The following is an 11,453-nucleotide window of genomic DNA, read 5'->3' on the forward strand; positions in this document are numbered from 1 at the left end:
ATTTGATTGCCTTATTATGGTCAATTAAGCTTACTCGGGAACACAGTCATGTATTGAGGGAATAACTTGCTGCTCAGGAAGAGGAAAAGTGTTGGTTTGATGCATTTTCCAGCTACCCACACCATCCAAGAGCATACTATATACATGGAAGGAAGAAATATCCAGGCAGTGTCAGCTCACAGAAAATCCATGGGGAGATCTACTGCATTTTAATGAAATAAAGGAATACCTGAAACACACAGTCTTCCATCTGGAAATTCCAGGGATCCAGAGTGTTGTGGCTATATTTTCTTTGAAAAGCAGGAATACAGCTACTCAGTTCGTGAATTGTGACTCAAATTAGGTTACCGAGTAGCTGTAAGAGATTCTTCAATTATTTGTTAAAGACCCAAGATTTGGGGGTTTTGATTTCTCTGGACTTGGTCCAGAATGTCTAAAGGGAGGTCAGAAGCAATGGAGTGCTGTGGCTGCAGAGTGATGAGAGCTGATCCCCGGGATGGGCTGGGGGCAGTGCTGCTCCCAGGGATGGGCTGAGGGCAGTGCTGCTCCCAGGGATGGGCTGGGGGTTGGATGGGCTGGGGGCAGTGCTGCTCCCGGGGATGGGCTGAGGGCAGTGCTGCTCCCAGGGATGGGCTGGGGGTTGGATGGGCTGGGGGCAGTGCTGCTCCCAGGGTTGGGCTGGGGAAAGCCCTCCAGAGCTCGCCCTGCCCAGGCCCTGAGCAGGTGCAGCATTAGCTCTCAGGTGTCTGAGGGTTCTGTTCCCTTCTGCACATCGGGACTATTGTATTCAAAGTATCCAAAGTGATTCCTTTTTAAAAAGCCAGTGCAAGAACTGGCAAAGCTTTTGGAAAGAGTGGCTCCTAAAGGTGTCTGTGACCTAAGAGAAATGTGAGAACTTCCCACTGCTCTGTGGGACACACTCCATGCTGGTGTAGAATGGAGTCTGAAGGTCACCAATTCACATGTAGGATGAAAAACCTCATGCTTGGCACCCACTCTCTGTATATTTGACAGTATTTGAAATGCTGTTTGTTAATTTACTGCCTCCAGGGATGCTTTCAGAGTTTTTTTTCCATGCTGACCTTGGTGTGCCCCAGAGAGCAGTAAGTGCAGGTCAGCTGGAAGCAGGTGGAATGCTGTCCTGGGGAAGGCAATGCCAGGCACTGCCCCGTGACCTGGCAGAGGACTGCAGGAGGCCAGCAAGCCTGGGGGCCATGAGGTGCCAACTGCCCAGCTGGAGCAGAGGCGGCTGAATTGCACCCCAGTAGTCAATGGCAAACAGAAGAGTAACTTCAGCATTGCACACTGAAATGTTCCTTGTAGGAATCTCTTTAGAGCTTTATTGACTAAGCTACAGACAAAGATTTCTGATAAAAGCAACCTCAGTATCTCAGCTTTCATGATTCTCTGGTGTCATCTACTAAGTAAACAATGATTTATGATGTTCCTTACAAAAATACTGTTCCCAATTAGAAGAACAAGCTTTAATTTATTTTCCCAGGTAAGCTGAAGGTAAGCATGATGGATAAAGAGCACAGTAGATTTTCAGATGATGTGCCAGCTGGCTCTCTGTGCTGCAGAGATCCAGTCACTAGTGCATTATGCTTGTGGCAGAGTCTTTATATTTGAATATTCCTTCCTTCCTTCCTTTTCCTACCTTGTCCATACTCTAATTCTAAAGTCTGCTCTGCTCATTTCTGTCTTGTCAGAAGAAACAGGCCGGAGAATAAACTGTGATGTAGTCACAGTTCCCTCCATTGGCTCTGTACTCCAGAGGGAGAAATGCATCCCCCACTAAACTGTCTACTATTTATTAAAAAATAGACAAAACTGCTTTGGGGTTACTTTCAAGTGTCAGAGAGGAATCCATTTGCCTCGTGGTTGCAGCTGGTCCTTAACCTGACAAGCAGATTTGGGGAATCCCACACACATTCAGCCTGTGCAAGTCTTGCTCTTGCTGGTGAACCTCTGCTCTGGGACACGCTTCATCCAACTTACTCTCATTTGCATAAAGACATTAAGTGCAATTAGTGCTGTCAGGTTGCCGTGTAGTTTAGCTGGGCACTGTTGTGTGGGTGGCAATCTATTTGTTGTCACAGACAAGCTATTTTAGTCAAGATCAGTTATGAAATTGTTCAGCTATTTGAAAGGTCTGGAAGGTGAAGTGAATCACAGAAGGGTGAAACTGCAGCATTAACAGGGACTGGAGAATGAGATGAGACACTGAAAAAGAGTTTAAGTAGCTACTAAGGACTTCATTCCACACCTGTAGAAGGTTTTGGGGATTCTTACATAATGTAATTCTGTAAGAAAGATGAATAGTTTGCAGATCATGCATTTGGCACAATAAACTGGAGGTTAAGCCTTTCCCACATGTCCTAAAAGCACTGCTAATTCATATTATTTCTTCCTCACAGTTTAGCCTCTGAAAGTAATATTCTGCTTCAGTAGTAAAAATCAGTTCCAGAAATGCAGTAGCTTTTGTGTCTTTCTGGAAATAATGATAAGGGATTTAAATAGTATCCATCATTTTTGCAAATTATTAAATTTTCTTTAAAAATCCTTGGAAGATTGCAAGCTCTCAGGTGAAAGCATGGCCCAAATAATACCATTCCAAATATTTTGTTTGTAGTGACTAAAAATTGCCCAAACATCTCCCCCTTAAAACAGAAGATCAGTTCCTCCCATGTCCCTTCCCTTCCTGTTGTCAGCCACTAAAAAGGAAACCTTGAAGGCATTGGCACTGTCATCTTAAATTAAAGTACAGGTGACATAAATATGAAAACTAGCAGTCCTATTTCATCAGAACACACAAAAAATCAAATGGGAACATAACAAATCAAAATACTACCCTCTTAAATAATGAATATAATTTCTTAGCACTTTTTTTTTGTCTGAAAATGCATAAAATTTCATTATTTGTATTTTTATAACAGCTTGTAGAATTCCAATCAAAGATAAGTTCTGGACAAATTTTAGTCTGAAGTCATGACAGTTACTTGGACATTATATTGATTAGACAATGCTTTGCCTGGTAACTAAATCAGAATGTATTTTGATGTTTTTTCAGTATATAAATTTTTCATTAATACAGCTAAAGAACACACACACACACACATACACACACACCACTCCCACTCTGATCTGACACAATCTCGAATCTGAGGGATTTCTGGAAATGCGGATCAGCAAACATGGAGGTAAATCTTAATTGATGTCCTCCAACATCCCTTAAAACCCATTGCTGCTGAAAGGGAGAAGAATGGTGCTTGAAAGTCAAGAAAATCCTTCAGTCCCACACTACAGATTCTTCTTAGCCTGAGATGCATGAAGTAGAGCCACAAGTGATTTAATATAGACAAGAGTTTAAAATAAAAAATTTCCTCTCAGCACTGTTTCTATATAATTTTTTACAAAGTTAGCATTAAGATATGGGAGAACATGCCAATGTAGCAGAATTTTAGGGGAGTTTGTCAACTCCAGATGCAAAATGAAATCAAACATGTGTATGTTTTTATTTTTGTCCTTGGACCTGCTCTGTCATCATCTCCTCCAGGGTTCAGTGCCTTCCTCTCCGAGTTGTCTCCATCAGTTTCCCTTACTGAGTAAAGCAATATGCAAAACCAGAAAATGCTTATTGGATCAAATATTTCAAAGTAGCAGAAGTTTTAAGGGTTTCTCTCATAAAAACTGGCTTTTCAGATTGGACGTGCTGGTTTCATTCCAGAGAGCAGAGTGTGTTTAAACACCTCCTCTGCTCATAGTCGATGTTTCTACATTTCTTTTTTGTCATTTGTTGCAATTGGAGCAGCACCATGAAGTCTGGAGGCCAAGCAGGGGCCCAGATATAAACAGTATTATTGGTAAAATATTCAAATAGATTTTATGGACTGGGCAACCAAATCAGAGAATTTCTGTAGTTTTAGGCAACAACTCCTGTTTCTACAACCACGAAGCAACTGTCCCATGTTAGAAGCATTTCAGCACCAGCAGAAGCTTTTGTTGGCTGAGCACAGTGTTCCTGTGGAAGGGTGTGCAGTCCTGTGCAGTTAATGCCTCCTGAGAATATTAGCAGCTCTAACAATTTTTTAAAAATTAAAAGGAACAAGCAAGAAATTTGTCATAGTAATAGAACTTTAAACCCAGCATATTTTTCTAGAAGAAAGGCTACAGAGTGTGAAAGTGGTAATTTCTTTTTTTACATGAAACATAGACATGAAACATTTCTTTTGCAAGAATTGTAATTCACTTTTGGCCTGTTGCCAAAGCAGTGAACTTTATCACCCAGTCCTGGCATGTGCAGATAGATGGCCCCTTCTGCCTCTTTTGCCAGTTATAGCTCATGTTGCCAGGAAATCTTAATCATGCTGCTTGGAAGTGGCTGCTGGCCCATCCACCTGCTGCCAAGCCATTCCCTGTGTGAGGAGCCCCACTCAGCTTCAGCAAAGAGTCTCTTAGCTCCAGATAACATATAGAAAAAAAGGTCACTGTGTTAAGGCCTCCCAAGGGGACCATATGGTGTTATGAGCTACATCATCACTATTGTACTGCTGTTGATGCAACTCTATTAATAACCCTGAAGCTCCACATGGATTGGGCTTAACTGGGTTTGCCAAAATAAAATGTGCAGTATAAACCTAGAGCAAAACACAAAATAAGCAGAGAATAAAAATGTTCTCTTCAATAATGAATGTTTTTAATGTTACTTATTTTCCATTAGAACTATATGTATTTAAAGCCAGCTATAACCTTCTCTAGTTTGAGGGGAAAAGGAAGAAAATCAGTTAAGCAGTTTGATTGCAGTGGCACTTTATCAAGAACTGCTCCATATTCTCAAGTGTCATATGAGTTCAACCACTGTTCATACAGCAGTGGTCAGAAGAATGAAAAGCTTTACTCATATGAATTATAATCTCCTGAATTTAAGGTGAATTTAAGCTCCTCATTAAGATGCTCAGTCACTTGCATTAGGAGAATTATTGAAATTTCTTTCATGCGTGCATTGGTCCTTTGTCAATCAAATTCCCATTGTTGTCTCTTTTCTTGGACCAATATTTTGGTGTGTCATAAAATTTAGGTCCTGAATCCCTGTTTAAATGACCTCACTGGTAGTGATGTGAACTTCAGCTTGAGGTGCTGCACAAACTCCATTGAAACAAATAAGAAATAATAATGGTTTTTAGTCTTGTTTCTAGGGGCTGTAATCATGGTATGTTTCTGCATATGAAGAAGAGGGAGAAAAAAGAATAATTTTTTCCCAGGAATTTTTGAGCCAATTTAATTTAATTTCACAACACTTTTCTCAAACTGGAAGGAAGCCTGGATTACTGATATCCTGTGACCTTGCTGGCTTTAGTCTTTGTTCTTCTGTCATTTAGTACAAACACAAATCACATAGAATTAATGAAAAGTTATGGCACAGATTATTATTACACTGAATATACTTCAAGGAATTAAAAAGAAGGTCTTCTCTACATTTTTAGCACTTAGGGTGGACTTTAAAGAAATGTTAGATAGTACAAGTGATATTCACCTTCAATGTCAAAGGTAACCTTGGCCTCATCTTAGCAGACTTTAGTTCTCTCTCTCTGCAGTTTAAATGCCTTTTGAATCTTTTGTGCTTCTTGCATTTCTAATAATTTTTCAGCTTCAGGTAGAAATTATTATTTTTCATAGTGTATACTCCACACACTGCATTTTATTGAAGCATTTTGTCTAGGCTTTGGAGGATTTGATATACAAACCTATCTTTTGTGTGTCTGTAATACTCTTGGGGAATAAAGAAAGCAGCTGTTCAGATTTCTGTATAATCCATTCCTGTGCTCTGTGTTCCATTACTAAGGTGTTAGCACTGTAATACTTAAACATGACAGAACTAGATGACAACTAAGGTGTTACCTTCTCTTTTGGGCAAGAACAGCCCAGCTCAGCTGCCAGGGAAGTGCTGGCTCAACAGCCACATCTTCATGTCAACCGCTGCAGAACTGCCCTGCACAATGAAGTGCAATAATGGAATACATTCCCACCTAGTTTTATGTTTACAGAAGAAGAATCAAAATAAATAGGAGCTTATGTTGAAATTTTTTTCACATGCTTTTAGAAAGAATCATCTTGGCTCAGCTTCAGGGATGTTGTTTTTAGGTGATTACTTCTGGTTTTGGGATCCTGCTATTAGATAATGAACATTTGCCAAAAATGGCAAACTTCTTTCCTGCTGTATAAATGTACAAGAAAACCATGATGTTTCAGAAATTCAGTTTTAAATGTGATGTTGTCTCTTCTTGATAATGCTAGTCTTGTTCTACATAATTAAGGATAAGAACTTAAAGTGTATATCTTTTATATAACTTGATCAAAATGATTTACATACACTTATCTAAATTGATTTACCTGCTGCATTCTGAATCCTATAAATTCTGATTTTGTAATGTAATTTCTTTTACTGTGTAAGTGGATTCAATGATACAGAAAAAAAATTGAAGCAGAGTTGTTTATTTTCTGGGTACAAATGAATGAGCAGGACTTTCACAGAGTGATTGTTCCTTCAGAGAGAGGCTCCCTGGTAGGCAATTGCTTGTGGCAGAATTCCATACCAGCCAGCCATGCTTGAGAAGGCTTTGCAGCTCCTTTTAGTTACACTGTTCATTACTGCAGTTCCTGCTCAAGGAAGAGCAAGGGAGCTCCAAGGTGGGAGGATATCCAGGTGAAACAGGTACTGAAAGCTGCCTCCACTTGAGAGCATTAAAAGGCCCCTTAAGTAGAGCTAAAAACTTTGCTGCCCTTCCTTAGTGAGACAGAATTGCCCTGTAGTCATTTGCACATGCCATTGAGGGAGTTGAATTTGCCTCTTTGGGAAGTGACTGAGGAAAAAGACTCCCTGAGGTTCCCAAGAGTGGCCACCAGAGCCGAGCTGAGTGAGGGCAGGGGCAGCAGAGCCAAGCTGCAAATCAGATGGGCACAGAAATGAGGCAAGGGTTTGAGAACTGAGAATTACATCATCTTGTGGACAAGGCTGATGTGGTTGAGGTTGGATTGGAGAAGGATAACAAGGGAGTGAGAGATGCAGAAATACACGTTAATGTAAATAGATAGCGATTTAAAACTGATGAGCATCTGAGTTCAACATAATGGAATCCCAGGCCCTTTACCCTGTAACATCCCTCTGCAGCAGATACAGTCAGGCTGTGAGTAGCCTCTAGAATAAAATACAGTAGATTTTTTTGCATTTTTAGGAATGAACCTGCTCTGCTTCTTAAATCAGTCTCTTGCCTCGACATACCATGAACTGGGCATATCTACTAGTGCCAGTATGACACATGACCTGTCTCTTGTGGCCCACAAGAAAGGTTTTAAACTGCAGAAGCAATGAGAAAACAAGTGAAGTCCATTGATACAGGAGTCCTAGGTCATGAGGGGAAAGGGGGATGGAGAAAGTGAAGTGGCTGACCCTGCTATAAAGGGTGCCACAGGCAGCGGGGTAGGGGAATGTGAGCTGGGTAAGGCAAGACCTGTGACTGTGGAAGAACAAGAGTGCTGTGGCTTCCTCTCTCTACCTTGTGTTTGTATTTAGGGTGAACTGAACTTTAACCACAAAGTAGCACCTGGATAGATCTGGGCAAAGATGTTGTGAGAAGCCCAGACTAAAGTTAGTGCTCTGATTTTTGGTTCTCTCAGAACTACAGGAGTTGATCAGGGTTTCTAAAAGGCTTTCTAAGGTTCAGAAGTGGTTAAGGGTTGGCAGATCTTGCTGTCTGGTAAACCAGGCCAAGTTATGGCATTGTTTGAAATTTAGAGTTCTCGTAGTGTTTTAGTTCAAGGATTTTATGTTGTTCAGAATTAAACCCAAGGGGAAGCTCAATGTGCAGAATCAAAGAAAAGTGGTCCTGCCTCCTGCAGATTGAAACCACTGTGCCTATTGCATATAAAACATTTTTATAGCAAATGGTTTCTAAAACTGTTAATACAAATTAACATAGATACAAAACACAGCTACTGAGAGTGGCCATACTTCTGTGAATATGCATATCTTGGTTTATTTCCAGCTAAGGAGAAAACTACATTTATCCCCTTTAGACTTAGACTATTAGAAATGCAGTTAAACAAGAAGGAGGACTTTTTCTTGCTCTGTATGGCTCAATGATGAAGCCAAACATGGAATTGTCTTTGGAATCACAAAGGTTTGAAGAAAGGCACTTTTGTGATGCACTCACTCAACAGTCACACAGATACGACCCAATGTGGTGCCACAAATGCACAGGACATGGGTGTACAAGGTAAAGATCCTTCACAGCTCTGCTCTACAAAACACACTGCACGTGTATCTCCTTCACTGAAAGACATTCACCCTGCTTGAGACGAAAGGCAACTCAGGAAATAAAATCTTAAACACTGGCAGATAGTTCGAAATTTCGATCCAGGAGACTGAATCTGTTGTACAGAATAACTTCAGCCCAAGACAGTGTCTCTTCAGTGTGTATTTTCAAACCAACAAATTTTAAAATTAGCTTCATCAGAAATTTTGTTAAAGGTCAGAGTTCCTTAAATCTTTAGTCTCAAATGTATGAAGCTGCCATTCACTGCACCTGAGGAATGTTCTACTGAGGAATGCTTGTTGTAATTACAAACAATTACATTTTCCAATAAATGCAGACAGGTAGAAATGCCATAGTTTAAGGGAGCATAGCACCCAAACCCAACATGCTGATGATCAGTCAGTCAATGCTACTAAATTTTTATAGCATAAACACTTTTAAAAAAAGTTAATGATCACTATTTATATTTAATTGTATATTACCTTTTTTCCTTCCTCCATATGTATTTGCTGAGACGATGGTAGAAGAAAGCAACAGAAGTGAAAGAAGTTGCAAACTTTTCATTTTTTCTTTCTCTGAATGGGAGTTCTGCTAAATTCTGCCAAGAGATGGGAAAAGAAAAAAATTAGCAGTGCTTTGCAAGAAATCCTTTGCCCATTAATCATTAACCCTGAATTCTCCTGTCCCCTACCCCCGTTTTTCCTTTTATGGAAGTGAAAATGGAATTTGCCTGTTTCCAATCTCTTCATTTTCATTTTATGCCACTTGTGGCACAAGTATTTTGGAACTGGACCCTCCTCCCTTGCTCAACAGTGCTCAGCTCTGAGCACAGGGGCTTGAGGGCATTTGTTCTGTGAGTAACCAGCTCGAACTCAGTTGGTCAACAGCTCAGACTGAACACATTGTAAAATAATGATAAGAGCTGAAGGTTAATCTAAATATTTAATTAACACTGAAAAATCTCAGCAAGGGTAGCATCAAAATTTTATATGTATATGGAACACTTTTCTTATTTCAGTTGTGAAATTGGTATCAGATTTTGGATAATTGTGAAGTGTTTCTTTTCAAATTAAGTGAACATATTTGAACACATAAAAGATTTATGGATAAAGCACAATTAACCAGTATCTCTCTCCAATTCTAGTAAAAGAATTGTAAGTATATGTAGGAGTCATTTCAGAGAGAAAGTTTCTGCTAATATGGTGTGGTTTGTGCTGAAAATCAGAGCAGAATCTGAATTGCAGCAGTGTGTGTATATGCCCCAAGGAACAGGTGTGTGGTGCAAAGTGTGAAGGGACAAAAATTACTCTTAGGCAGCAAGAAGGCAGCAAGTATTACACCAAGGTGGATCTCACACATGAGCAGGACACAGTGGTCTCCTCTGGGATATGTTACATCAGACTGGAGCATCACAGTTTTCCCACATCAGTTCTGGAGACACACTCCAGCTCACTTTAAAGGAATCAAGTTCCAATTAGGATGGAGCTGTGGCAGCACAGGCCTTGGTATGGGCTGCAAATCAACCTGCACTTCCACCAATCAGGAATAAAGGAGAAAAGTGCAGACCACTTCCTTTCCTTGCTCACTCCAAGGAGCTTTGAGTCTAGGACACAGGAGATGGCCAAAAACCCTACAAGCAATCTCTGAGGTCACACCAGTCACTACCGTGGCAGTGATTTAGCACAGCCTTGCAGTGAACCTTGAAAAATGTAAGCTGAAGATGATGTGAAGATGACAGATCTGCCTGACAGGTTGAATGGTGATACGAGCCACTGTAATCAAGAAAGTAGAGAGCATTTAGGGGAAAAACAGTGGAACCTCTGCTTTCAGCAGACAGGAATTATTAGCTCAGTTGGTTAAAACTTGGTTGTAATAGTGCCAAGGTCATGGGTTCAATCCCCTGTGTGGGCCATTGACTTAAGAGTTGGACTCAATGATCCTTGTGGGTCCCTTCCAACTCAGAATAGTCTGTGATTCTGTGATTCTGTGAATTGTTCTGGAACAAGGTGGTAGATCTGCCAGGAGCAGAACAGGCTATTGGATCTCTGTGAAGAGATTTTCTGAAAATAAAGACTACAGAGATCAGTCTTTGGATTTACTTCTCACTATAGAACCCATGTAGGAAACCAGAAGGACATTATGGGCATCATATGAAGAATTGCTTAAAGTGATAAGAGGAAAACTGGGAAAAGAAGGAGGAACCTGCCTTTCTTTGGCAGGTTTTTACTTAATTTGGCAATTCTGTGTCAGTCACTGCTAATATTTATTTGTCCTTTCAGTGTTCACACAATAGCAGTGATAATGGTGAGAGCACTAGGCAGTGTTGTGGGAATAATTGTACAGCATTTGAACAAGAGGTTTCCCAGAGCATATTCAGGATGAGTTTATGTAGCACAAAATTGCATGTTATGGCACATTAGTCCGCAGAGAGCAGATGTGATGGTGTTCCAGAGGAAGGAGCTGCTCCCAGTGGCCTCTGCAGCATTGTCACACAGTGTGGTTTTGGAGTGTGGGGTTAGGTTTTCTTTTCTTCTCCATTTGATTTGCATGAGTAATTCCAATTACCTTTATTATCTACTCATAAAGAAAAGAATGGGTCTCCTGCAATGTAATGAACATTAGAGGTAGGAAAATCCTGATAAATAATTTTCCTGTGAACCCAAATACTTTGCCATTTTCAGCATATTTATCTGGTCACTTGGTAACTGCTTTGCTTGAGCTGCTCTCTCAGATGGGTTAATTGCTGTTTGTATTGGTTTTGCATATATAAGATTCTATGAATATACAACCTAAATTGTTTTAGGAGTTAGTTCTTGATGTAAAAAGCATAACATCAAAGGGTCTTTGCTATATTATGAGAACATATAAAGTGGAGACAGGTATTTATCAGTGGGAACTGTGCCATAACTGCTCAGAGTTACTGGCAGTGTGCTGCATCACATACTGAAGTGCCTTTTTTCCAGCCACATTTGGATCTGCATGCAGTGCAGTGAATGGCAGCTGCAACATTCTGAGTGAAAATCATTGCAGAAAAGAGAGAATCCTCTGGAAAAGAAGAGAATGCTCTGGGTCTTCATAGTAATCAATCCTGGAGGATGCTGTCTGAGGGCAAGTGGGTCCAGTGAGGCACTACCAGCTGGG

The 11,453-nt window shown here is 40.4% G+C and overlaps 1 protein-coding gene across 1 annotated transcript in view; it reads right to left on the reverse strand.

Moving 5' to 3' along the window:
* LIPC (lipase C, hepatic type) overlaps positions 1–8,940 on the reverse strand; it is a 47,667-nt gene extending 38,727 nt beyond the window's left edge. The window contains exon 1 of the mRNA XM_071568483.1: positions 8,795–8,940. Coding sequence (XP_071424584.1) covers positions 8,795–8,876 — 82 coding nt within the window. The 5' untranslated portion in view covers positions 8,877–8,940. The remainder of the gene's footprint in view (positions 1–8,794) is intronic.
* Positions 8,941–11,453: the final 2,513 nt, after the last annotated feature.

This window comes from Pithys albifrons, chromosome 13 (genome assembly GCF_047495875.1).
Source record: "Pithys albifrons albifrons isolate INPA30051 chromosome 13, PitAlb_v1, whole genome shotgun sequence".
In the NCBI taxonomy this organism is placed as follows: Eukaryota; Metazoa; Chordata; class Aves; order Passeriformes; family Thamnophilidae; genus Pithys; species Pithys albifrons.